The sequence below is a fragment of the Phoenix dactylifera genome, chromosome 7 (genome assembly GCF_009389715.1).
Source record: "Phoenix dactylifera cultivar Barhee BC4 chromosome 7, palm_55x_up_171113_PBpolish2nd_filt_p, whole genome shotgun sequence".
Taxonomy (NCBI): Eukaryota; Viridiplantae; Streptophyta; class Magnoliopsida; order Arecales; family Arecaceae; genus Phoenix; species Phoenix dactylifera.
Genome location: NC_052398.1, coordinates 832,000 through 859,388, shown reverse-complemented (window position 1 = coordinate 859,388; position 27,389 = coordinate 832,000). Strand labels below are relative to the sequence as shown.

Genomic DNA, 27,389 nt, shown 5'->3' with positions numbered 1-27,389 from the left:
GGTAACTTTTGTCTACTCAAGGTTCCAATTTTGCCAAGCTTTCTCACACTATCACTCATGTTGCCGTCATATCCAGACCAAGGTGGGAGCACAGCTCAGACGACTCTGAGATTGACTGGAGACGGGCTGAGCAGGCTGGTTGAGGCATTGGACACTGAACTCCTCTACTGGATGGCATACAAGACGTCCACTTGTCAAAGAATTTCTAGCAGAGGACCCTCCGATGCCTAAGTCAAAACAACGAAGCAATAGTATGGAAGGAAGAGATTCCAACAAAGTGAGAGCTATATGAGAAAGGTAGGGTATTGCATGTATATCGTGTACCTAAGATCCTCCAGGTTGCTCTTCTTATATAAAAAAGCTAGTTTGTCGTTATCTGGGCCGATGTAGTATGAAATAATGGCCAAAAAGTGGTCAGTGGTACGGTCGCGACATGAGTGCCAGTCTATGTGGATGGTAGAGTGTACTAGTGGGGTGCAGGATGTAATGCTGCTGCGACTAGGATTGCAGAGCTGTCGCTAGTTGGGGCTGTCAGCCCTTATTGATGTGTGCCGATTGTTCTCCATAGCTGGTGACTCTTCGGTTGGAGCCAAAGTCGTTCGCCTTGGTTTACGTTGGAGGACAGGGAGGTCAATCAAGCCCGAAGCTATTTTCCCCCATCAACCCTCATTCAAAAATGATTTTGAACAAAATAATACCCTTGACACGTAGAGTTGCAATGACGTCCTACAAGAAGGACGCACCAAGTTATGCCAAATTTCGCTAATGAGGCATGGTATTGGCCTACTTACATTCGATGATACCTGACTGAGATGTTGGGATGGAGTCTAGGATCACAGGTCTATCTTTGCTTTTGGGCACCCAGAAAGTAATAATTCTTGGCTTATTGGCAAGAATTTTTATGACCATGCATGTGGATCCCTCCACAAGAATTTATGACCCATTAAAAAAGTTAATTTAGGAGAACATATCCCTCGACAAGAGAGACCAATTTGGAGGCCCATATGGATTCCTCCCTCTTTCGAGAGCCAGGATGCCATGAGCCTTTCCTCAACCTCATGAAAAGAATGATATGTATATATATATATAGATAGATCCCTCCCACAACAAACCGTATCATAGCATTGTTCTTTTAAAGCACCTCGCCTCTCTTTCCTCCCATTTTCACAAGCAAGAGGAACCAGGTTCTCTGTTGGCACTCAGACCCCCCTCGGTAGTATTGGGTGAATGGTCTCTTAGGGCTATTCTTTTCCGTGTTTACTACTTGTATGCATTCTGAAGTTCTTTACTGGAAATTCAGATGTTGATGATATTCTGCTGCTATTTTAATGTATATAGTATATAGATGATTAGTGACAAGAAGGCAGTGATCTCACGCCTCTCCATCTCCTCCTATTTCCCTCATCAAGGCATCTTCACATCTTAGTGATCTGATATTGATTCTTTCTTCTTCTTTTCTTTTGAGAAGTTCATGCTCAATAATTTTTTTCTTGTATGTAATTTGATGTTGTAGAAGTTTATAACTTTTTCAATTACTTTTCTTCTATCTGCAAGCTGCCCAAAAGCAAAAGCTCTAATTTTCCCTTTCTTTTTTTCCTTCCATGTACAAACGAATATAAACCAGACTGCTGCCACTTGAAAACTTAAGATCTTTTTGAATTAAATTTATGCAATTTTAAATTATTGCATGTTAATGCCTTTCTTGTTTGACTGTCTTCCAGCTAGGTACTCGAATAGATGACTAATTATTGGTTATTTTCTTTTTCTTCGTGTCTAAAGAAAGCTTAGAGATGATGGGGGAAGAGGGTAGCGACAGAAGAAGCAGAGAAGTGAAGTATCAGAAGAGCTACTTTGATGTCTTGGGCCTCTGCTGCTCCTCTGAAGTACCCCTGATTGAAAAGATTTTAATGCCATTGGATGGCATCCATAAGGTCTCCGTGATCGTTCCTTCAAAGACGGTCATAGTAGTCCATGACAGCCTCCTCATTTCTCAGCTTCAGATAGGTAAGCAAGCATCAGATGGCCCCAGCAACACTGATGCCGATGACTTTTTGCACTTCACTACTTTAACCTTTCATACCCCTTAGGTTAGTGCACAAATCAAATAGAGAGGAGATTAACTATTAGACATTCAAGGTGTGCCAAGCTAGTTTGATTAACAAGTGTTGTCCACTCTGTTTAAGTGCTCAGTTTGGTTATTTGTGATTAAAAGAGATTGCTCTAATTAAGGCTCTAAAGAGGTTGGCACTTGGAATGGTTATATCGATAGTTCTTATGCTCACCATCAAGCAAAAATCTCGTGCCACATACCTACCACCTGCCCAAAGTTGGATTCTGAGAGCTACTGTAGGACCACCTAACCAACCATGCACTTTCATTTGATTGTTCTATTGAATCCCCAAGTGACTCTATTTTTTCCATCAGTTAGAGCTCTCAACCAGGCAAGGCTCGAAGCCACAATACGTGCATATGGCACGGATAGCATCATCAAGAAATGGCCAAGTCCATATGTATTGGCCTGCGGGGCGCTGCTGCTGGTCTCACTGTTCAAAAAGTTCTTCCATCCCCTGCAATGGTTCGCCTTAGCAGCAGCTGCGGTCGGCGCACCGCCTATCATATTCAGAAGCATTGCTGCACTCCGGCGATTCACACTGGACATCAACATCCTCATGTTGATTGCAGGTACATCAATTTGATTCCTCGAACCTCTGGAAGAACAATCTTTCTTTAGATGGGTAAGAAACATCTTGGTCTAATGTCGGACATCCCAAAAGGCATTTTTGTTGCACTAAATTTTTTCCTAAGTTCAGTTTATACATCTCAGAGCACAGATTTTTTGCGTGATTTGCACCATTGAATGCTATGCAGCACTCGATGGCCATCCATCTCTCTGATGGTGGCCTTCACAGTATTTTACAGTACTTTACAGTGCACCCCAGAGGATCTATCTTAAGCTTGAGTTGAAAGCCTTTATCTTTAGGTAGGAACCAGCCCACGCGATGAGATATAAAATTCATTGCGAAGAACTGATGCAAGATACGCGATTCTTTGCCAGGGATTTGGTATATAAGAATCACTGTTGTGTCAGTAGTGGGTCTATCTAGGAAGCACCTTTCAACTTTTTCTTTGAGCTCCCAGTGAGCTATCACGGAAATTCGTGTAGTGATATGATGGAGATTGCGCGAGTATTCCGGCATGGAGATTCCAACTCTGGGAATATCGTACTGCAGTCCATAATTTTCAATTTAGACCCATCTTTAATGGTCACTTATTTACTGATGATTCTAATGATGCATATAGTATTTTTCTATCTAACTAGGCTTTGGTTGGCCGAACCCGAGAGAGAGAGAGAGAGAGAGAGATGCATGCAATTGAACAGATGTGGCATATTTGTGAAGAGTCTTATATAGAAGGGCAATACGATGTTGTCGTCCCTATCCACAGAGAACGCACATAACTAGCGTTTCGCTTTCCACTTGCCCAAAAACGGGGCTTTTTACTTCCACCAGCACGCTCAAAAATTTTAATATGTTATTATTGTACGGTAATAGCTACTGTGGTACTTACATTGAGATATAGAAGTCTGTCGTCTGGAAATCTTGGCTATGTGCCAGTCTTATACAACAAAAAGATCCATCTATACTCAAATTGGGATGCGGATATCTCTCAGATTTTTGCTTGATGACTTATCTCAGAGTTATTTTAATGTGCCAATCTTGTACAATGGTACGATGGTAAGCTTTTCTCTATTCAATCTGGGGCATGGGTGTCTCTTGTTGTTAAATTTAGATCTGCAAAAATACTATTCCCATACAATGATGAAGTAATTTATGTTCACAATCGTGTATGGGTGTCTTCTGTCCATTTTTGGCAGTTTGTGGGGCAGTTGCCCTTGGGGACTACTCCGAGGCAGGGTTCATTGTCTTCCTCTTCACTGTAGCTCAATGGTTGGAATCAAGAGCCAGCTATAAGGTACTCTCTCTCTCTCTCTCTCTCTCTCTCTCTGTGGATGCTCATAACAAAGCAAACACGACTCAGCTTCCTCGCCTAGAATTCACGAACCGGTTCGGTCAATCCAGCTACCACGACAAGAAAACTTCTTCCCCCCTACTTTCTCTTAAATATAAGCAGCATTTTTTACTCAATAATATAATTTATCATTTTATGGTAAACTCTTCTGTGACGGCAACATTAATTAGTTATTCATCTTGCCTATCTGCCAATCGATCGACCGGTACTGGCACAGTAACTTTCCTACCGAAAGTTACATGGAATAATACCAAGCCATGAAGAGGTCGCAACAGGTGGAAGGCTGATCATTATTAACTTTCTAAAATCATAACCCGTACATTTCAAGTATATTATAAGGTAGTGAATGTTAATATATTTTCGAAACTATCAGCATAAGCCTTGAGTTATTCAACCGACAAATTATCTTGGTGTCACTCCTTGGTTGAATTTATGACTCTTAGGATGCTGAGCAAAAAATGATAATAGAAGGATAGGATGAAATCACGCGCCACTTCGTTCTAGGAGAAAATCACGCAGCTATTAGGGTTTGATTCTAGTTGGAGTTAGGAGGGTGGCAATCAGTGGGTCAATATCGAGGCTTATGGGGGGGCTGACTCGAAACTGACCTAACCACCAACTCGAACTCAATCGACGGCCAACCTACCAGCACATGCAGCCAACTTGTTGACCCATTTAAAGTTCCAACCCGTTTATGCTACATCTTATCTCTCTACTTTTAGTTCCGAGACATTGCAGTAATGGTCCAATGGCTCATATGCTTTTAAATCTCTTAAAATATATAAATATCAATAACCCTTCCCATCAGACATATTGGCAGGTCGGATGGGATGGTTTAGGCAGGTTGGGTTGGAAACGACAACCTCTCGATGAGGATTAGTCCTTTCTAAACTCAAAAAAAAAAAAAAAAAAAAAAAATCGAGAAAAATAGGGCATTGGTGTGCGACATTGAGTGAAGAAAGAAGGCCCAGTATCACTTTGATGGGCTTAACCTCCATGGTATTGGGCCTTGCTGTAGAACAAACTAACACGATCATTGAAATAGGGGCTCGGCCTTGTTCATACTTGTTCTACGTGCAAGAGCAGTAGACCTTCCCGAACGTTTCATGCCGGGAACTCGAGCAACCAGCTCTCGTAAATTCTCATTGTTTGATTGAATGGAGAAAGGGTTCCGGCACAGTTTCGTATCGAGTTTTAGAACCAGAACCTGACATGCAGGCCGCCGCCGGGATGTCATCGCTGATGAAGATGGCCCCACAGAAGGCTGTTCTAGCGGAAACAGGCCAGGTCGTAGACGCCCGAGCTGTAAAGATCGGCACCATCCTCGCCGTCAAAGCCGGAGAAGTGATCCCAATTGATGGAGTGGTGGTCGACGGGAGGAGCGAAGCTGACGAGAGGAGCCTGACCGGAGAGTCTTTCCCTGTTGCCAAGCAAGCCCAGTCCTCGGTTTGGGCTGGCACGCTCAACATGGATGGTATAAATCCTTCATTGCTCATCTCCTCTTTCTCCTCCTGCGTGCGTCAAGTTTGCTCTCTCCTTCGTGATTTGGTGGAAGCATCGCAGGTTACATCAGCGTGAGGACAACTGCTTTGGCCGAGCACTCTGCCGTGGCCAAAATGGCGAGGCTGGTGGAAGAAGCCCAAAATAGCAGGTCTAAGACCCAGAGATTGATAGATTCTTGTGCCAGGTATTACACACCAGGTCGGTGAAGAAGCTTCAACCGAGATTGCTTCCTGCAAAAGTTGCTCCCTTCTTGAATATAATGCTTCTCTCAGCCAACTAAACAATCAATAAACTTGAACGAGAAGACGCGAATTTTACGTTACGTAAGAACATCATCTTTGATTGGAGTTGGCACTCTTAATCAAAGAAATCCTTATTGCAACAGCAAGGGAAAACATAACACTTATTTAAGTTATAATTCTAAGAGGGCCATTGAATATATGCTGTTCCAGTTAATTTGTATCGATTGATGCAGACATCGATCTTGCACCATCTTTGACTCATTTTTATCTATGCACGCTGCAGCTGTGGTGATGGCAGCGGCGGGCTTCGCAGTGATTCCTTTGATAATAAGGGTCCATAATCCCAAACACTGGATCGAGTTGGCACTGGTCCTTCTCGTGAGTGCCTGCCCATGCGCGCTGGTGCTATCCACTCCGGTTGCAGCCTTCTGTGCGCTCTTGAAGGCAGCAAGGACAGGGCTTCTCGTCAAAGGAGGGGATGTTCTTGAAGCCCTGGCCAGGATTAAAGTAGTGGCTTTTGACAAGACAGGGACCATAACAAGAGGAGAGTTCGCTGTCGTTGAGTTCCGTTCGATCAACAATGAGGTCAACCTGCATGCGCTTCTTTATTGGTAAGAATTCGTTATTTCGTGGTTTTTGGAACGAGTTAAAATTAATACATCAAAAAGGCCTAGTCTAGAAACTATCGTGATGCGTTTGTCTTGCTCTTTTCTATATGCTCAAAATCCTTGTAGCGCCATCTTATTAGAAATGATGATAATTCCTTCGATGTTACACTCCATCAGAACTAAGAGCATTGATACAAATAGGAGAAAGGTGAAAGCAAGGATGCTTAGTTAATTGGAGACTTCGATAGGCCCATCTAACAAGCTTGTAAAATAGAATTTGTTGAAACAGGGCACTTTGATATTATTTTAATCTGTGAAGCTATGCAGAGCTGCTCACGTCCTTTCTTCTTTACTTTTTCTAGCACAATTTTTAGGCATTTCACTGCCTTTCACTAGTCTCTAGAGACTTAGAATTTTGCAAATTATTGGAAATTGGTTTGAGAGGGTGACAATTTTTCAGGGTTTCAAGCATCGAGAGTAAATCAAGCCACCCAATGGCATCTGCACTTGTTGACTATGCTCGGTCAAATTCCATAGAACCAAAACCAGATTGTGTGAGAGAATTTCACATCTATCCTGGCGAGGGAATTTATGGAGAAATAGATGGAAAAAACATTTATATTGGAAACAAAAGAATAGCTGCAAGGGCCTCATGTGAGACAGGTAGGAAATATCTGTTCCATCAACAAGTTTCAAGGAGCTGATGCTCATACCTATTTCTTTTGTTATTGCTGCAGCAATCCCATTCTTCAATTCATAACAAAATCCCCCTTTGATTATCCAAGTTTATGGAATTTACATTGAAATCTACTAATACAAACTCGAATGAGATTTTAAAAAAGCAAATTATGTGAAATGCAAATTTACAATGATGCTATCACCAGATAAACAACGTGCTGAGGGATGGCAATGATGACTTGAGAAATACGGGAGTGAATGTAAGAGTAATTGTAGAAATAGAGGTTCTATCTACTTATTTGTTAGTTTATTTCACATGAGAATGTCCTGAGTCCGTGATACAGCAATGTGGCTAAAATATTACCTTTAAACTATAGCTTCATCCTGGCACCTGGATTGATAGACGTGACTGACTGAGCATGTCTGATCAAAAAAATGAAAGAAGGTTCATAACATATTTCACAAAATGTAGATTAAGATACACTAAGAAGGAACCAAGACATGAAATATTATTCCAACTAACAACTAATCTCTATGCCGCTCTATATCTAGCTGAACATCTGTTACAGCAGTGTAGTATGATAGAAGCCTAGAACATGTTTCTTTGACTTGACCAAACATGCTTAAACTATTACAAGGTGTACAAATACCCAACATATCTGTTACTTATTTCCAAGAATTTCTATGACATCTGGCCTTGAATTTTTTAGTTCCAGAGTTGGACGACATCAAGGAAGGAGTTACTCTGGGGTACATCTTCTCTGGTACTGTAGCAATTGGAGTATTTACTCTCTCTGACACCTGCCGAACAGGGGCTACAGAAGCAATCAAAGAGTTAAAATTGCTAGGTATAAAGACCGCAATGCTTACAGGAGACAGCGCTGCAGCAGCCATGCATGCCCAGAATCAGGTACATAAAATCTATGTTTAGGAGGAGGGCAAAAATAAGTATGTAATTATAGATTGTAGAATCCTACTGCATGAAGCTTATTTTTTATAATCAGATGCCTCCAAAGAGGCTACTACATAAGCTTATGAGAATGACGTTACTCGTGATATATGCTAACTAGAAGACAGACAAGAATCTGGAAGGAAGTTTTAAGCTACCATCCTTATTTGAGTTGCTCATTTGTGGTCTAGCCCTGCATATAGATTTCTATGTACTTTGCACAATTTTACAATCCTACAGTCCTTATAATAATACTTGTTGTTCTTTGGTAGATAGGGCATGCCATAGAAGAACTTCATGCAGAACTTCTACCGGAAGACAAAGTTTGTATCATCAATGACCTCAAGACCAGAGAAGGATCTACAGCGATGGTTGGAGATGGGATGAATGATGCACCTGCATTGGCTATGGCTGATGTGGGGATCTCAATAGGGATATCAGGTTCGGCAGTTGCAATGGAGATCAGCCACATAGCCCTCATGTCAAACGATATCCGAAAGATCCCAAAAGCCATTCGACTTGCAAGAAAGACACATTTCAAGATCATTGGGAACATTCTCTTCTCTGCAGTAACTAAAATCGCCATCCTTGCATTGGCTTTTGCTGGCCATCCACTTCTCTGGGCAGCTGTCCTAGCTGATGTTGGCACATGCCTGCTTGTAATCTTGAACAGCATGATGTTGTTACAAACAAGAACCCAGAAGGAGAAGAAATGCTGTGGTTCTCTACACAAGCCGCTTGTGCAAAGGCCTGCATGTGTGGACCACTGTGCCAATGGTGCACACAAATCTGCAAGCACTTGCGGACAACTAAACAGTTCAAGTTGCCTGGATAAGCATAGTTGCCATGACCACAAGGAGGCAGAGGAAGTAAGGATACACAACTGCGAGAAACAAGAATGTCACAAGGAATCACCCAGCCATTATCATTGTTTTCAGGAATCAGTTATACACACAATGAATGCAACCCAAGAGCACCTGATTTCGATCACTCCAGCATCAGGGCTTCACGATGATCGGTTGCAAAAAGAACATTCTATGGAGCCTGCTGCATGCAACCATAAACCCAAATTAAGGGACGATTGTAGAAGCTGCGTTGCATGTGGGAATGTGAATTGGTCTTTGGACAATGATTCATCGAGGGCATCTTCAAACATTTGCAGCAACACAAACAAGAATGACACAGGTAAGTGCTGCAAGAATGATTGGAAAGAATGCAGGAGCAAAGATGGCTGCCCTTCACAAGAGATTAAAGAGATTGGTGGGTGTTGTAGGAGCTACATGAAGGAATGTGGAAAGAAAGACGGTTGCTGTGGAGGAGGCATAGTACACTTGCCTGAGATCATTACAGATTAGGAGCCAAAGCATCATGTAGTTACCTCATGATCATGGAACCAATAGCAGCCAACCAATTTTGGGTGCGTCCCCTAGTAAGCAATTAGAGTAAGTACAGTGATTGGCCCATTCCTGTCCAAGAAGACTGAGAGGTTTGGCAACCTGTTGTTTCCCTTGGATGGAAAAAGGATCGCATGCTTAGAAAATATAACATTTGCAGGAGGGTTGGTTGGAAGATTTTGATTGTCGACACATCGTATAAAACTCTAGTCTTATACTTTTAAACAATGCAAGGAAACATGACATTGATTGGTCCTGAAAGGTCAGGTGGAGCACAAAGCTATAATACTACTGTTAGATTAGAAGGAATAGGACATTCAAGATAAATAGATAAATAAAAGACCAACTTTTCATATGAAGACTGAATATATCTCATATTGGGACATTAAACACTGAAGAACTATATTTACCCTAAGAACAAAGAAAAGGCTTGCAATGCAGCAAGTGATTAAGGGGAAGGGAGCATACACTTTTAGGTTTCTTTATGGGGCTTCAATATGGGCTTGTAGAGCATGCTCTTATTTCTGAAACATAAAACTTGAACGCCTTTTGAAGAACTCACAGAACACAAGCCAACTAATTGTAATCAAAAAAGAAATATTGATCTAAATTCTTGCATATTCTAACAGATAGCATTAACCATCACATGTTAACTGAAATAACCTTGTGTTGATGGAGAATTATTTAGTGTGTCTCTGATGCTCATCTTTTTGTCAGTTAATTGAAATAACCTGTGATTGTTTCAGGTCTTTATCCTGCAAAGGTCTAAGAAATTGTTTTCTACATAATTCTGTAGAATATGAAAAGGTTCTCCACTGCTAACATTCTCTCTTAGATCATCAATAAATTCCACTTTCTAAGATCGCCTTCAGCAGATGAACAATCATCACCTGTTAAAGGAAAATAATGGCAAAAAGAATCACAAAACCGACCCTTTAAAACAATGGAGAGACGAAAAAGAAAAATGTTAAACTTTTTTTATCCTTGTTCCATTTTTTTTCCCATATACTAAGGGATCACATGGATAAGGTGCAGGCTCGATTATGCAAAAACCAATATTCAATAACTTTCCTAATTCAGATAGCTCTCCCAAGTCTTATAATCTTTAGCCTTCTTTGTAGTTGTCCTGAGTTCTCGAGATCTTCATCACCCGATGGACACCAAGATACCTTTGTTACTGATTTCTTTTCGACAATATCATGAAATCATGCCATACTCCTACATGCCAGAATCTTAGCCATTGTTCCTCTGCCAGTTGTGATACTGTTATTGTCACCCTCAGTTACATCTGTCTCATGGTACACAATTTTCAAAATGCTTTGCAACAAGTGAGACCTCAAGCTCACATCAAAACCAGAAATATGTTTTTTTCTTTTTTTTTTTGTCATTCCAATCTCCAAGTACAGTGTATCCTCAGAAAAGTTCACTTGGCGTTGGTATCCTAAGTCCGCAGTTCACACTTTGGTTTCGTATCTTGGTACCATCATGTCTTAATTGATCCACCAATTTCAGTAAAGATTAATTTACTAAAAATTAAAAACAGTTCATCTCAACAGTTAAACTATGATATGTTCTCCACAAAGAAAATGAAGGAAATTAGATTCCCTTAGATCAAGGGTACAATATGGTTGTTTTGTTTAAGAAAAGGGGAAAAAAACTAAGGGAAATTTTTCATTACATAATTGTATGGGGAAGATTTAAAATATCAAAGACTACAGCAATTCTTACCAAAAAAAAAAAAAGACTACAGAGAAAAATATTCAGTTAAACCTCCTCCTAAATATCGAGAAATGTTATTCATGAAAAGGTTTAAACTAGAGAAAGGAGCGACTAATTCTCTATTCCACCAACACGTGCTAAGAGCCTTTTATTATTTTAAGAATGCTTCTGGATCATACCTAACAAGTACGGATGCATCCAATAAAATCAAAAAACAAAATACTTCTGAGTGTTAGTGGCAACTTCCCATCTCCAGCCCACAGGATACTATCGGAGTGACTGGCTACGTAAGCAACTACCTAGTCCGCAGCCCCGTTAGCTTCACAGAAAATATGCTTGATCTAAAAGGCTCCTTTATCCTTCACCATTGTTCAGATATCTCGGAGCAAGGGGTGGACGCAACCATTACCTCTAGGGCTCCCCCGGATCTAACCGATGACCATGGTCGAGTTCCTTCTAGAATAATGGAACGGCCCGTAACACACGCCGGGTGTGGCGAAGGCCCACTCCACGCGGCCCTCAGCTTCGCACCCGGAACCGATATATCGAAAAGCTAACTGCTCCTGCAGCCACGACCCTGGCAGATATGTCTCGAATAACAAAACTCACGCCTCGCCTCAAGCCTCCGTTCAATATAGACCCAGCGAAGTTGATCTTAGAAAGCTCGATGGTGGGAGCTTCCAAGTAAAAAATACCGTGTAGAATACTGCCAAGATCCTTACGTTAGGTATAATGTGATTGAGCTCTGCCGCCTGTATACGGCCACTCTCTATCACAAATTTTGGCGACACAATGCGCTGATGACGGTAAGAGGACCCCACTTGAAGGGAAAAAAAAAAAAGGAAGCTGTCAGGAGCCTCGCGCCACTTTCACCGGGCGGTAAGAGGACCCCATTCGATCTCCATCGGACGGATGAGACGTCGCTCATAAACGGCAATAACCAAAAATGGAAGTCTCATCCCTGGGATGGTCGCATAAAAAGTTTTAAGCGGAACTTAACTGCCGTCCACACTACACACATGGCCAGATTCAACGGCGGATCATAACCCACACGTTAGATATTTATGCGACGGATCAAAGGTCGGTCGTGAAGCAACCGGTGCTTCCAGTTTGGGAAGGCAACGTGGCCTGTCCCGGAGAGCACGTCTCGCTACGTGTCGGTTTCCAGCAGGACGATCTCCTGACTTTTGGCTGACACGTGACGGTCACAGCTATCAGAACTCCGTAATAAAACCCTAATCACATGAACTGGGCCTCCGCGACCGTCCTCAACCTCCCGCACTTTGTGAGATAAAGTACCGTATAAAGGAAAAAGAAAAAGAAAAAGAAAGAAAGGGTTTTAGGGTTTTCTTTGTTCTTTTTTGCGTGAAGATTTATATGGGGGCTTGGAAGCTTGTGATAGCCTTGATCGCGATCTCGTCTGTGGTAGTTGGAATATGGGCCGACGCGGGGATCGAGGACGAGATCGCCGGAACTGAGGCCTCGAATTCGGCGCTGAGGCTGGAATTAGAGCAGCTCAGAACCAAGATCTCTGCCCTAGGTCAGCCCTGATTGAATCTTTAGAGGAGTTCTTGTTTTGTGATTCGATTGTCTTGTTGTTAGGGTCTATGGAAGTTAAGGAGATTTTTTTTCCCTTTTCCTCAGTGCCTTACGACTACTATATTTTCTGGTTTGTTTTTTGGGGCAGTGATCTTGCTTCGGTGTTTATATTCTTTCTTGATTCGGACTTCTCTGACTTTGTTTATAATGTCAGAGCAAGGCCTATATAAAGAACGCTTCTTGACAAGTTGGTTACCGTTTTTGACCCCAAACTTTTTGAATTCTTTTTCTTTTTTCTTTTAAGTAGGAAAAAGATAAAGGAAATCATGGGATGTTTATTTGCCAATTCTGCTGCTTTTTGTGGTTTTGTTCAGAAATTAAATGAAGACCAGGTTTTCGATTCAAGAAATTAAAGAAACTTCGATTCTTGGATTAATCTTGTTCGGAAAGATATTCTAATATTAGTTTTGGGTTTTATTAGCTCAAGAAATTCCGACATTGCGAGATATTCCTCTAAGTATATGATGTTGTGCTGTCTTGGTTTTGATTATAGAATCTAGTATCTCATGTCAAAACAAGGAACTGAAAAGCAAGGATGAGAGCATTGCGCAGTTGGAAAAGACTATTCAAGAAAGGTCAGCAAGCATTGCGTCATTGCAAAGCGAGATAGAATCACTTCAGGTGAGCTTGCAGAAAGACACAGTCTTTTGTTTAAAAAAAACAATTTTTGAGATTGCAGTTAACATATCAGGTTTTGTTTTCGCTTGTGTAGAAGAAGGGCTCTGTTGATGCGGAGGAGCTAGTGGGGAAGGCCTCTGCTAGAGCTGTTGAACTTGAGAAGCAAGTATGCAAGGAGAGAACTTTGTTAATATTTCTAAGGACTTAATAAGATTGTGCTGTCCATTCGCTGTGCAGGTTGAGAAACTTAGAAATGAGATTGAATCACAAACTAGGAAGAGACTTGCATTGGAGGCTCGCGCTAGTGAAGCAGAGAAGAAGGTGCAAGAATTGAATTTGAAACTAGAAAGCGTGAGCATACATATTTTTTTGATTGAATTATTTCATATTATGAACGACATTATCTGTTTTTATCTAGCTTGTAGGGTTTATGCTGTTAGTGGATCTTTAAATATGCTTCTTTGTATATTTGTTTGTCATCCTGACATATCTATCTGTCATTATTTTTGCCAGCCTTTCTCAGTATCTTGCTAAAAATGTATCCGCTGTTTTTATTCAGTTGATGCTGGTCTGCACCTTATGGTGTCAATAATCAGCTCTTAGCAATGAGATGCTGTCACCATCAAAGGCACTTAAGAACTTCAATTGTTTCATTAGAGTATTAATGTTTACTGGCATAAAACTTTTGTACAGCTATAAGATTGTTGTATTTATGTCGATTTTTGTCATTTTAGCACTTTTGTTCAGAAAACAATTTATATGTTTCTAGTTCTGTAAAAGCAAGTGACAAGAATAGGGTCCATGTTCATGGCAAAATACTCAATGAAATGTCACACTCCATACTCAACCAATATATCAGGTATTACCTTGACTATATAGAATCGCCTTTATATTCTTGGCAATGCTTGAATCGCATAATATTTCACATGAGATTTTGTAATACGACCTCCAATTAGGAGCTTGTAGTGAGTTTGTAGCCAGGTAGATGAAGGATTTGCTGTTGTTGAGTTTTTCAATGAAAAGAACAGTTATTGTCTAGGATGGACCTGCAGGTTTCTCATTATGGATTTGTCACTTGATTTGGAGGTCATTTAAGGATTTCTTCTAATTATTGGAATCTCTCCAGATGTTGACAGAATTTTACAATGTCAGGGAAGAACTTGTTTTGGTGGAGACCATGGCTTGCCCCTTGGTGTCTGACAGGCCTCCAACAATTAGAATCCTGGAGTGCAAATTCTCCAGTAAAACCTGAAGAAGTGGATAGGACGATAGTAAGGGTTTCATGACATAGTTTGGGTGGTTTTACTGCTTTGATCATTTGAAGCTTTTAATGTGTTCGAACATTGATGTTAGCTTATATTGAGTGTGGAAGATCATAAGTGAAGTTTTTTTCCCTCTTGATACAGGTTGAATTGTTAGCTCTTTGTATCCATAAAATATTTCCTCGAGTTATAGTAGCAGTTCTATCTCTTCTTGAAGTTAATTCTGGTTTGCTTTGGGTAAATTGTTGATACTATAACCTTTCTCAAAGGATGGGTGCTATTTAGTTTACATTGCATAAGGAGTTCTCTAGTTTCATCACCAATTTTGATGCATGGGGCCCTCTTGCTAGCTATGAAGCAAGAATGGACCATGCGAAATTATGAATCATTTAGCAAAGGAGCATAAACTAGAATATATGAAAAGATTTATGAGGAGACCTCAAAATGTTATAATACTGAGGATTGACATCGTATTGACCAGGGTGGGTATGGCATAATACCTTATCAATGTTCGTACAAGTGAAGAGTATTGATGGGCATGCATAAATATGCCCAAAACACCCTTGGTGTGGTCTTTTTTGGCCTCTAAACTCTGGAATTTCGGTTTTTTTATCATGCTCTCTTCTCTAAATGCTTTGCGATGCAATCAACAAGATAGGAGTATCGAATTAAATGCCCTAGTCAAAGTTTTCTTTTTGTTCTAAAGTCATTAACATGCATAAATATCATATAATATCAAATAACTTGGAGTCTGGTATATATTTAAAACTTATAGGTGTTAAAATCCACCTATTGAAGTAGACAAAGAAAAATAAATTCGTAAAGTAATTTAGTATCAGTAGCAACTGCAACTCAAAATTATTCAAATGACCACTACCATAATTGATGATCATGTACTAGTAACTAGCTTACTTATCCATATTTCTATAACATGCCCTATGTGCAGGTTCTTTGCATCCACTTTGGGCATTCACCTGTCTTTTAATGCATCAATTTATCTTGTCTTTTTTGATGATTTGACAACATTCTTTAAATATATTTTAATTAATTAAAAATTGATAATTTATTTAAAATTTATGATAATTTCAAGCCTTGGCATGAGTGGAAGTTCAAATGGAATGTGCATATCAGTAGTACAAAAATGGTTGTAGATTGGATGATCCAATTGGAAAACCCCTATAATAGCTCGTCCTTCCTTCTCACATTTCCTCTTTCAAATGGTGGAAAAAAGAGAGAATCACCTTTTAACCTACTGCTTAAGCGGTATCCAGACACATCGCTTAGTTCGAGAATGGTCTGGGGTTTGATCCGCCCTCCAACCACTAGATCCCCCTAAATCGCTGGATCTTTCCTTAGTGTCAAGGAGATGCCTTGTGTCAAGGAGACCTCAGTATGTTATGGCCCGAGAGGTATATGCCAAACTGCTAGGATTTTAGACCTTGAAGTTGCTTTCAAATCATGCTTGATTAGACCCAAGCTTGATCAAGCTCGGTTCAGTTACACCTTACTGGTGGTTGAATGGCTATTGGAGGGCTCCACAAGAGCCACCAATTGGTGGTGAATAGGTGGATGGGTAGACAGCAGCTGGAGGGTTCCACGCCCTAGTGTTGAGAGGTGAGTGAGGCATTAGGTTGGGAGATATGGGCAAGGAATGAGCAAAGTGATTGTTATTTTCATATCTGATTTACTTCATATAAGTGTATTTCAGTCAAAACAGCAAAAATAAACAAAGCAACAACAAGGAGTATATGTATCTTTTAATATAAGAGTGCCTAGTGAGCTACTAATTAGGCAGTCTAATGACTCTAATCCCTCTAAACAACTAGGCAGACCATCTAGGTGCCTAGGCAGTGCTTTTGATAAAACTGGTCTTGATATGTAAACATGTGCTATTATGCTTTGTTATATTTAAAAGTCTGTGATGTCTCGATAAGAAGTAAAATTCTTGTTTCGGAAGTTTGTACTGGATCGGTAGTTACCTCTTCTCAGAGGCAACCTACTTTGTGTAGAACGGCTACATAGTATAATACAGTTATCTAGAGTTTCATACGGCTAACATCACGATCTTTCCTCTTTTTTTTCTTTTAGCTACAAAAAACCAATAATGAGCAAAAGCGCAGAATTCAGAAAACTGAAAGCGCTCTTCAACTGGCAGAGGTGTGTGGTAGATACCATAGTTTTTACATTATATTCATTCATGATAAGTTGCTTATGTTTATTTTTCAAATTGTTGCCAGGAAGAGTTGCTGAGGGCACAGTTAGAAGCAACAGCAAAATCAAAACAGTTGACAGAGGTGAGTATATGAATTTTTGCTTCTTTAGCTGAATACCTCTTCCCCTGATGGACCAGTTGTAGTATCTACCTTTAAACTTTCAAGATAAAACCTTGTATTTAGTTGCCAACTTCTTAAAATTTTTGCCCTAACTAATGTTGAGAGAAGATCTATAAAAGTGTGGAATGCGATTGAACAACTGAACTTTATCTAAGGAGTAATTGTAACTAGCTGAGATCATGGGGGAGACATCAATTCCTGAGTGAGATCTTAAAGAGAACTGAACCAATCAAATTAGTACCACGTCAGAATTCCTGTTTGTTGTTGCAGGGTGGTTGTAAATTTGTTGCTAGGATTGTGATAAAAGGTTATGCTTATCACCAGTATCATTGTGTCCCTGCATTTGATGCCTTATTCAGTTGTGGTACTTGTGAATTGTGATCCTATAAACTTGCTATCTCATTGCCCCTTTCATGTCAAAATTCTTTCAATAGTTCATCCTAACTTTATAGTAGCAATAGTTGAATCAGATGTGAAACAAGTTCCACTATTTTTGCTATTCAGGTCCATGGAGCATGGCTACCACCTTGGTTTGCATACCATATAAGTCATTGTCAGGTATATGTTTTGTTTCTTATGAAATGTGCATACATGCATTTATAGTATATGCTTCTCATGCTACCTCTGATGCTCCATGTTCAGGAGCTTGTAGCTACTCACTGGAAGGAGCAAGCAAAACCAGCATTGGATGTTTTCCTGCAAAAGGTGCTTGTTCATGACATATCTAAAGTGAAAATGGCAGTTTTAAGAGAATTTTTTTATTGTATGATGTGTGTCATTGCCCTCTGGCATTCTTAGTTAAGCTGTTGCTTTAAATATATTTTTTTTATACAGTATGTGCACTAAATGATTAGTTTTGGATTTCGAAATCATTTCAGGCATCAGATAAATCAGCACAAGCAAAAAAATGGGCTGAACCCCATTTGGTAACTGCTAAGACAGTAAGTTGCTGCTAAACATTATCTGAAATGAAGTTTTCTGATCCATTTGTAATGCTAGATGATGTCTTTGTTGTTGAACTATCATGCATGATAGCTGTAAGAGATCTTCCTAAATATAAATAGTATATGCATTTTTAATGGATAAAATTTTGAATTGCAATCCCAAGTGATCGTATATGATAGCTGTAATTTGAAATGCTAGAGTTTCCATGGCATGTCAGTTCATATGTGATCCTAGAAAGTATTTTTGTGGTCGCTAAAGCCTTGCTGTATTTCTGATATAATGCTCCATGCATTCTTGAGTTGTACATGTTCTATACAGCTAATTGATTGACTTATTGACTTGATTTAGTTGAGTTTCTACTAATTTTTCGTTCTGTGCTATGAAGAAATGGATCCCTGCCTTCAAACAACAGTGGATGATCTTTCTAACCCATGCCGAACCATACATGCGAACAATATCTATTAAAACAGTTGAGGTTTACAAGGCATCCAAGAGTACCATTGCGCCGCATATTCTTAAAATACAAGAGCTGGCAGATCCCTATTACCAGGTAAGTTTAGCTGGTGTCACTTCATAGAGATATGAGCAAGATGGCTTCATGGAAGCCCTAGTGTAAACTCAGTAAAATCTTATTATTATTATTACTATTTGTGCATTGACTTGCAACTTCATTATCAAAATCTGATACCAGGAAGCCAAGAAGTTCTCTAAACCCTATATTGATCAAGTTGCTACTGTCACCAAACCGCACGTTGAAAAAGTGCGAGTTGTTCTGAAGCCCTACAGAAAGCATGTTGTTCGTGCATATGGAAAATTTCTTAAATCAGCAACAGCATATCACCACCAGGTAGTCCTTGGCCTTTTCTTTTCCCACTGTTTTCAACTATTCTTTCAGTGTGATCTACTTCACCATTCCATAGAACCTTATATTTTACGATTGGGTGTTGATCACCTATTTCTCACTTGTTATTTTATCTGGCATGATTAAGAAGCTCCTCAAAAAAAATAATAATCATGCAGAGCTGATATTCATTATTATTCTGGTCAATATCAGTACTCCCTAAGTAAGTCTGACTGACAGCTTTTTTATATGCATAGTAAGGAGATTCAAATAGTAACCCCCTTTTAATTGTCAATTATGAGAATAACGAACAAGTGGTGTAGAATGAATATTTTTCCAAATGATTAGCTTAGATTGCCTACGTTTTATGAAAATTATTTATCTTTTCATACTGCCTCATCAACAATGCACTTTGTCATCTTGTACTCAGAAATATCACCTATGCTTCATGCCTTCTCTTATGCACTGTAGTTTTTTATACAAGTAGGTAGAGCCCTAAGCCCCTAACAATCAACAACTCCTGTATGGGGATCTAGCACAGGCTTTTATAAAAATGGAGACATCCTTACTTGTCAACTAACCTCTACTAGAAATGGCATCGACCATATAAAGATTCAGCAACAACAACAAAGCCTTTATGCCATTCAAATGGAATGGGTCTGGAGAAACATTCTCATGTTTTTTGAATGGATCCTAATTTAATGTAATTGAAGTCGAAGGAAACCCTGCTGTAACTCTTTTTTAGGTTTTGGAGCACTTCCAAATATGGCTCATGCTCTGCTGCTGGGACTATATTTTAGTAATTGAGTTCTATCCATTCCACATGGACCTCTGAGATATCCACAGCTAGCTATGTGACAGATAAATAGATAATGAATACTGCTGCTACAGGCACATTGCCTTCTTTTCCTTTTGTTTCTTGACCTCTCCATGCAGAAGTACTTCTTGATTTCTTCACTTGAAATGCCTGCCATTCATCAATATTTTTTAGTTAGTCATGTATTGAAACAGCTTACCATTGCTCGGGATTTATTTGATTCTGTTGTAGGTTCAAGCTGCTGTCCAGGAACATCTAAAGAAACATGAATTAACAAAACCTCTTGCAACTAAGGAGTTGGTGTGGTTTGTGGTATGTAGTATCCAAACTTTATCCTGAACAGATTTCGAACATATATTTTATTTAAAAATCGTTAATTACTGCTGTTGTAACTCATTTTATTGTTACAGGCTTCTGCTTTATTGGCATTACCAATATTCTTTTTGTACAGACTCCTATCAGATATTTTCTGGTCAGTTAGATCCATTAACATATAGTCCACTTGTCTGTCTATTCTATCACTTCCCCACCTTTCCTTTTCATGGTTACCATCATTATTTTCTGTTAATTGTTGTCTGTTACTTCATATACAGCAGTAAGAAGACTAGGAAACCTGCACGGAATGCCCATGCAAACCATGCACATCGTAGGCCTAAGCGCAGGCATGCTGACAAGTAGCAGTAAATTTATCAAAATATAAACTTCATCTTTCTGATGTTTATATGCAAGGTATGATTCCTCCTCTCTGTGTTTATCCATTATAAATTCAGTTGTGAAAAATTACAAAACTTCCCCAATGGTCTAAATATTGTTTATTATATTTCTTGCAATCAAACTTTTCTGTACTCATTTTCTGAAATTAAGAATAAACAATGAATACTTCATAGTTTGTGGGTGGTATCGGTGCATTTTAGTGAATCTATGTGCAGTTGATATGCAGCATATGCCCACTTCTCTCAGAAAAAAAGTTAGATGTTATAAGCCCTGTTGTTGGGTATTTGCTCATAAAAATAATCTGTAAGTAGGGCTAGTGTTCCTTTGATCTAGAGTCTTGGTGGTGCAAAACTTCATAATCTTAGTTTGGACTTTTCTACTTCATAATGAAGTGAACAAGGATACGCTGGTAAAAGTTTCAAAATTTCAGGGCTATGACTTAAATAAGGCTTTTCAAAGTGGTAATACATGTTGCTTATTGTGTTGCAATTGAGGGATATTGCTATTTACATTTCCTACTAGTTGTTTACGGTAACCTGCTTTGGAAGTATTTCATGAATTGTCTTGTGCATGTCCGAATGGAAACACTTTTTGCAGTCTGTGCACACTGCGCCGGATATAGTTTGTAGGCTGCTTTGTTGGAGGGAGTCTAACCATTAGCAATGCCTGTTTGATAGACAATAATGATAAATAGACTACTGGATATCAATGTTTCTAAACATCTCTAGTACTAATTTGTTACTACAATGAATCATCACAAGTGTTGTTGACAAGTTAGCATGCTGGTGCTATAAGTTTTATGTTGACCACGATGTGTGCAAACAGCACCTTCTGTGCATAACCATTGAGCGTGCTACTTAGCTAATTGGATTGATGGGAAAAATGTCCTTATAAGTTTGAAGAATTTGTAGGTCACCGCCATGTACTTGGAGCTTTGTCTTAGTTTCTGCATGGTGGTGACATGAGTTGTGCGCCTGTGCCTAGCTCAGCAAGTGGTCACATCTTCTTATCATGCTTTTGTATAGAGCCTGACTTGAGGCTAGGGGTGCAAATGAGCTGAGTAGCTCGCGAGTTGCTCGAGATCGACTCGACTCGACCATAACCAGGTTTTTGAGTTGAGCTCGAGCAGCCAAATACTCGACTTAAAGGCTCGCGAGCTTAGTCTAGTATATATATTTTTAATAATACTATATTTTATTTATAATATATATTATTAATTTAATATTTTAAATTATAATATTATGTTTAGTTTGAATGTGATTAGGGAGATCAAACAGAGTCCTACTCTTAGGAAAAGCTAGGTGTTTACCAACTACAATCTAGAAGAAGTCACTAAAGAAGATAGGAGACGGCATAGGTAGCTTCCGGATGAGAACTAAAAGCACTTCCAAATCGGACTCTGAATTTTCCTTCTTCGGCACTCCCACATTGGTTATGTCGATCGGCCATAGAACCAGTTTTTGATGTATATTTTGGTTTAAGCTTATTCTTAATTATAATCAAGGCTCGAATTTAATCTTGAACTCGAGCTCAAGTATGGCCCGGTTGATATTCGAGTTGAGTCGAGTCAAACTCGAGTATTACTTTTTTTTTATTATCGAGTTGACTTCAAGCTTGGATATTAAAGCTCAATCGATCTCAAGTCAGAGTTTCGAGCCCGAGTATTTTGAATCGAGGCAAGCTCAAGCCTCTACATGACTCAACTTGGTTCGGCTTGATTGGGCCTAACCCGATCCTAGCCATGGTGGTGCAAAGCCCAGGCTGGTATTATTCCATGTATTTCTCAAAGTTGCAGTCTCATATGTTCATGTACATACACGTATATAGCTTGAATACATGTATCTTATTATGTGGGAACACAAAAGGTTCACTTAAGACTTCCAAATTTAAGTTGGCTCAAGGACATCTTGAATATCAGCACTCCACCAACACATACAAAAGGGAGGGGGAAAAACACTTGTTAAGTTGAATGCTGATTGGGTCAAGCCAGGCTTGGGCTGACCAAATTTAATATTGGATCTAAAGGTCCCTCATGAACCACATAATGAAGATGAATGCATTAAATATTTGTTAAGTATGATTTCAGGTTGTATGCTCTCTGTCTCCCTCCGCCCTCTTCTCACTCCCTCCTTCTCCTTGTCTCTTTCTCTCTCTTCTCCTTTGTGAAAGAAAAGCTCTCTCAGGTTTATGTATGGAGATTGATGAATGAAATGAGTCAGACCCCGGCTAGGAAGTTACTTAAATTGGGTAATGATGAAGATGGCCTATGGGAAATGGTGATGATTCCAGGTTGAGTGCCCTCTCTCTCTCTCTCTGTGTGTGTGTATGAAAAGAAAAGCTTTCATAGGGTTAGTACAGAGATTGGTGAATGAAATGAGTTTGACCCTGACTAGGAAGTTACTTAAATTGGGTAGTCATGAAGATGTCCTATGGAAAATGGTGATGAGAAATTGATTCACAGAGGAAGGGTGGTAAGAAGAGGCTGTGAATAGGTTTAATATGTAATGGTTTGAAAGAAAATTTGGATTGTTGGTTTCATTGCTGGTGTCAGCTAATAGTGCTATGGATTTGGAAGGGGTGGTAGCATGAGTTTTTGGATAGGTGATGCAAATAAATTTGTTTTTCCTTCTTTCGATTATATTTTGTGTCATCAGAGTGTACAAGTGAGTGATTATGAGTGTGAGGAAAGTCATCAAGACGATTTCAAAATGTGAAATTTGGATGAGCAAATTGTAGTGATTACCATGTTCAAAATTTCAAGCACATTGTTGTACAATTTATATAGCTTGGGGTTTCAGTTAGAGGAGGAAGTCATGGAATCCTATTTGTATCTTTACTGATTCAGTAAGCCCTCTGGATGGTTGTTTCACATAGATCTTTGATATGAAAATTCTTGGGTTGAGAGATCTTCATATTGAGAGAAAGTGCCATCTATTTTATAGGGAATGATATCATGGTTCATCTACTTGTGCATTGTGACATTTGGCAGAGTTTATGACTCTCTGGCACTAGCTCAATTATCGTACCCTTGGGGGAGGCTTTTTATCGTGGCCATTTGGGCTCTTTGAGGCTACTGTATCATGTATCATTTTGAATGTTTGGAGGAGAAATTGTTGCTTGGATTTGGATGGGTACTAGAGGAGAAATCTCTTTATTGGCTTTTGGACTTCAAAACATATCCTTTCATTTGATGATTAAGATTTGTATTTAGTCTCATTTTGATTTTTTTTCCTTCTTCTATATTCTTACGTTTAGTTCATATCATCTTGTGGCTATAATTATCTTTGCTCAAGAACTTGTTGCTTCACCCAATAGGTAGGGGTTTCATATTTGTGGAAAGGGAGTTTTGTCTTAACTTTTTCAAGAGAGTGATTTTTGCTTGCCACCAAATTTAACTAACAAACTGCTGCTTTTATTGAAAATTAGAAGGGAAACAAATACTTTTTCTTGGAAAGGGCATCACGTGTTACCTTCGGGAGGGAGATCAATTATCCTTTATATTTTAACTGACTTGCTACTACATTGCTTTCATAATTTTTTTACATATATTCATATTTCACATATATATATTATTGGCAAAAAACTATGCTCATCTTTGTTGTGAGTGAGCAAGAGATGGGGAGGAAGGACATGAGCAGCTAGTTTGATTTTGCAAAAAGATGGGTGGGGGGGGGGGGGGGGGGCGGGTGATGAGGGATGGAGGAGCATTGGTTTTGATATTGTTTGGCTTTGAGTCATTTGACAATGTTTTCTTGCAATTCATCCTTGTATTGGCAAGGAATATGGACAGTAAATTGTTTGACTGCATGGTGTAGTGTTATCTGTTCCTCCATTTTTCCTTAAGTAATGGAAGGTTGCAATAACATTAGAGTAAGTCCTAAATATGAATAATTGGTAAATGAGGTTTTCATAATGCCAATCCCAACTGCGCAATCCCTAGTAACACGTGTTGTCGGTTATCACGATAGGGTGTTCTTATAATTTATCAATCAAATATTGTAAAGAAATGATCTTTTGTGGATTGTCGGTCTTGGATTTGAATAATTGGTAAATGAGGTTTTCATAATGCCAATCCCAACTGCGCAATCCCTAGTAACAAGTGTTGTCGGTTATCACAATAGGGTGTTCTTATAATTTATCAATCAAATATTGTAAAGAAATGATCTTTTGTGGATTGTCGGTCTTGGATTTGAAATAAAGGGGCTTTTATGATCATATGCGCCAATTCTTGCTTGACTATGGCTGCCAAAAGTTCACATTCTTTGGGATGTTTCACCAAAAAAAAAAAGATTCTCCATTTTCCTGTCTAATAAGGTGCCAACTAATACCTGATTAAATGAATTGGCTATTTCTAAAGTAGCTTCTATGTATTGCTTCACTTGTTAGATCTTCTGCTGCTGCTTTTTTCTCTTGTTTTTTTTTTTTTTTTTTTTTTTTGTGGGGGGGGGGGGGGGGGGGGGGTTAGGGGCAAGAACTTAGATTCAGATATGGATGAGCAAAGCCCCGTAGCCTATCCGTGGTCAGGAAGGCAGGCGAACAGCGCACACTTATATTTTTGGATTGCTTTTATATGGAGGCTTTGGCATTGAAGATCATAAAAATCTGTTGACCACAAAGATGATAAAATGTTTCAGATGGTAGTGTGATAGGACATTGTTTTCTATTCATAATTTGTTTTTGGGTCTCCATTGTTGGAGATGTAGATGCTGGGAAGCATTTTCTTCGCTAATTGCTCTATTAAATGTTGTGCTTTCCAAACAGAGCTCTTTGGTGGTATGGAAAGCTATCCAGCTTAATATGTTTCTTTGATTTCCTTCTTGCTAGTGCCAAGCTATATATCTAATCTGTCACTTTATCTGTTCATTTACTCATGGCCATCAATTGGAATTCTCTTTCTGATCTGATAATATTGGCTGAAGTCGCGCCAAACTTCCTTTGCATAATTGATACTAGGTGCACAGTTTGAGGACAACAATTGCAACTTATGCGCAGAAATGTAGCAACTTTTTTTTCTCCCAAGAGAGGAAGACCCACCTGGAATAAGTTAGACGAGTTTAAATACTTGGGGACGCACCATTTCAAGACTGTTACTTAGAAATTCCTTTTCTTAGGAGGGCTGCGACTATTGAAGCAATCTCCAGTTTAACAGTCAAATCTGGAAATTTTTACTTTACCATCAGTTACTCTACAATGAGAGCGAGGATTCTATTGTTCCTCTCGGCTAACAATTTTTGATAGTAGCCTCCTTGCTGGAAACTCTGATGATTAGTTGTAAAAGTATTGCTTCTAGCCTCGAGGTGCCAATGCCTCTTAAGCCGTTGTCCTTCTAGGGAGAAGAACATTAAGCTGATTCATGGACAGTTTATTAATCAACTGCTTGAGCTACGACTGCTGGTTTGAAGTAGTGAAGTCTTAAATGTACATAAGAAGTTTGTAGTTCTTGTTTTTGCCAAGGATTTCATGCTTTATACCATCTTTAATATAAGTGATTACTGTTTTATTTTCTTTCTACGCGGAGATATTTTTTATTTTTCATTTTTTAAAAAAGAGGGGCATCCATGCACGTATAAGTAGAAGTGTGTGGTAAGGTTATTTAAAAGAAAAATAATAAAGACTGACTCCAGACATTGGTGATAATGGAGGAAACAGAAGAGTGACTCTATATAATTGTGTGCACAGATCATTCAATCATAAGGATGATATACATTGATATGCAGTTTTATTGTTCTGGTGTTGGCGACAATCCTTTTGACAGGCAATTCTCTTCTTTCATAATCGTATAGATAGGCCTCTTTTTAATGTTAGTGCCATCTTCTCTGTGTCTGTAAAATTAATTTATGTAACTAATTCTGCAAATTCATTCATTTGATCACAAGTTCAGAATTAAAAAAGTATATCTGTCTTAGTAACCTGGGAAACTCTTTGTGACTTTCGGAAGTAATGTTTTGCGATGCATTGATTACTTGGTAGTTTGGGTTATTTTCAGGTTTCACCTTGGCATTTGACAATTAGCTGCGTAGCGTTTGGAGCGCCAGAGCTTTGTTGGGAGTAGAAGATAGTTTTGGGTTTGAAGGACCCTTGTGTGACATTTTCAGAACATCCAACGCCAACAATACATCCTTTTGTGGTAGAATTGCATGTGCTTTTATTATGGCAGCACTTGTATATGTTTTATGAAGACTTATTCTTTCGTCTCCCATTCCATTCATTACACTGATTCTTGTGTTTGGATCTAGATAACGAATCTACCGCTAAAAACTAAGTTGCTTTGGTGTAGGATTGGTCGCTACTTGGTCCTCTGCCTAATGAGTTGAATTTTTGTGTCTATGCTTGGTCCTCTATATCCACTCCTCCTGTCAAAATGTATGACCATTTGCGACGTGCCTGATTATCTGTATTTCTTGTCAGCCAGCATGCTGTGGATATTGGGTACAAGACGTCACTTGCAGCACCGATCAATGAGATCTTTGTATCGTAGGAGGCATATACTTTGGTGTTTTATCCGGTAGAAAGAAAACATTTGGTTTTGCTATCTTGTGTGAGGCTTCCGTTGCGATTAATGCACAAATTCGGCACTGTCACCGCCTAATTCTTCTTTCCGGCCTGGTTATCTTAACGTGCTCTCTAATCCAGCGCTTGAGTGGACTGGCTGATTTCGAGGGAACCAGGTACTAGGTAGCGGCAGCAAGAGCCAGGGCCCCGAGAGCTGGCTTGTTGCATGTATCTAATCCGACCAAGCACGGACGGTTGGGTGTTTCATGTTTCTGTGCGTGCAAATGCTCCGCGATTACTCGACATCATTTGTCATGGAGAATTAAGAGCTGGCCATGGGACAATCAATGCTCTACCCCAAGATTGAGGAGAGCGAGGAACAAAAGTTTGTTTTATTGTGGGTACTGTCATGCATCAGATCACTGCTTCGTTCACCGGGTTGATTTGATATGAACATTGGTGATTGGTGCGGTATGAGGAGAGGTCCTGCTGTAGCCATCGGGCCCTGTGTAGTGCTCCGTAGATCATGAATTTCCACGCCAGATTGGTGAACTGGTCTTGTGATCTGGAGGGCGATTTATAGCTCTTTTTCCCATTACAAATTATTTCGTAAGCAACTTAAGAACTCGCTCTTCTTTAGTCATCG

General features: G+C 39.4%; 2 protein-coding genes across 9 annotated transcripts; both read left to right on the top strand.

Moving 5' to 3' along the window:
- Positions 1-1,078: 1,078 nt before the first annotated feature.
- On the top strand, positions 1,079-9,664 carry LOC103715523 (cadmium/zinc-transporting ATPase HMA2). 6 transcript variants are annotated; one of them, XM_039127843.1, is made up of 10 exons: positions 1,079-1,184; positions 1,780-2,004; positions 2,425-2,682; positions 3,875-3,972; positions 5,248-5,503; positions 5,593-5,730; positions 6,058-6,385; positions 6,843-7,045; positions 7,771-7,970; positions 8,282-9,664. In XM_039127843.1, exons 2-10 carry the CDS (start codon positions 1,791-1,793, stop codon positions 9,362-9,364), a joined length of 2,778 nt encoding a protein of 925 aa, XP_038983771.1. In that variant the 5' UTR covers positions 1,079-1,184; positions 1,780-1,790; the 3' UTR covers positions 9,365-9,664. The 6 variants fall into 6 exon arrangements, with proteins under 6 accessions (XP_038983771.1, XP_038983773.1, XP_038983770.1 ...); XM_039127845.1 differs by having other exon boundaries at positions 1,086-1,266; positions 8,286-8,542; XM_039127842.1 differs by having other exon boundaries at positions 1,088-1,223.
- Positions 9,665-12,365: 2,701 nt separating this feature from the next.
- Positions 12,366-26,578, top strand: LOC103715520. 3 transcript variants are annotated; one of them, XM_026807854.2, is made up of 15 exons: positions 12,366-12,662; positions 13,215-13,342; positions 13,434-13,505; positions 13,577-13,660; positions 16,690-16,758; positions 16,839-16,895; positions 17,439-17,492; positions 17,577-17,639; positions 17,813-17,875; positions 18,265-18,429; positions 18,571-18,726; positions 19,769-19,849; positions 19,948-20,009; positions 20,131-20,266; positions 26,238-26,578. In XM_026807854.2, exons 1-14 carry the CDS (start codon positions 12,500-12,502, stop codon positions 20,213-20,215), a joined length of 1,302 nt encoding a protein of 433 aa, XP_026663655.2. In that variant the 5' UTR covers positions 12,366-12,499; the 3' UTR covers positions 20,216-20,266; positions 26,238-26,578. The 3 variants fall into 3 exon arrangements, with proteins under 3 accessions (XP_026663655.2, XP_008801398.2, XP_008801397.2); XM_008803176.4 differs by having other exon boundaries at positions 13,577-13,690; positions 20,134-20,266; XM_008803175.4 differs by having other exon boundaries at positions 13,577-13,690.
- Positions 26,579-27,389: the final 811 nt, after the last annotated feature.

Bases quoted from the DNA above. Each gene is read 5' to 3' on its own strand.
- LOC103715523 (XM_039127843.1), top strand. From the start codon at position 1,791: ATGATGGGGGAAGAGGGTAGCGACAGAAGAAGCAGAGAAGTGAAGTAT. The intron at 3,973-5,247 runs GTACTCTCTCTC...CCTGACATGCAG, and splicing joins AATCAAGAGCCAGCTATAAG to GCCGCCGCCGGGATGTCATC. The intron at 6,386-6,842 runs GTAAGAATTCGT...ACAATTTTTCAG, and splicing joins CTGCATGCGCTTCTTTATTG to GGTTTCAAGCATCGAGAGTA.
- LOC103715520 (XM_008803175.4), top strand. From the start codon at position 12,500: ATGGGGGCTTGGAAGCTTGTGATAGCCTTGATCGCGATCTCGTCTGTG. The intron at 13,343-13,433 runs GTGAGCTTGCAG...TCGCTTGTGTAG, and splicing joins GCGAGATAGAATCACTTCAG to AAGAAGGGCTCTGTTGATGC. The intron at 19,850-19,947 runs GTATGTAGTATC...TTATTGTTACAG, and splicing joins AGGAGTTGGTGTGGTTTGTG to GCTTCTGCTTTATTGGCATT.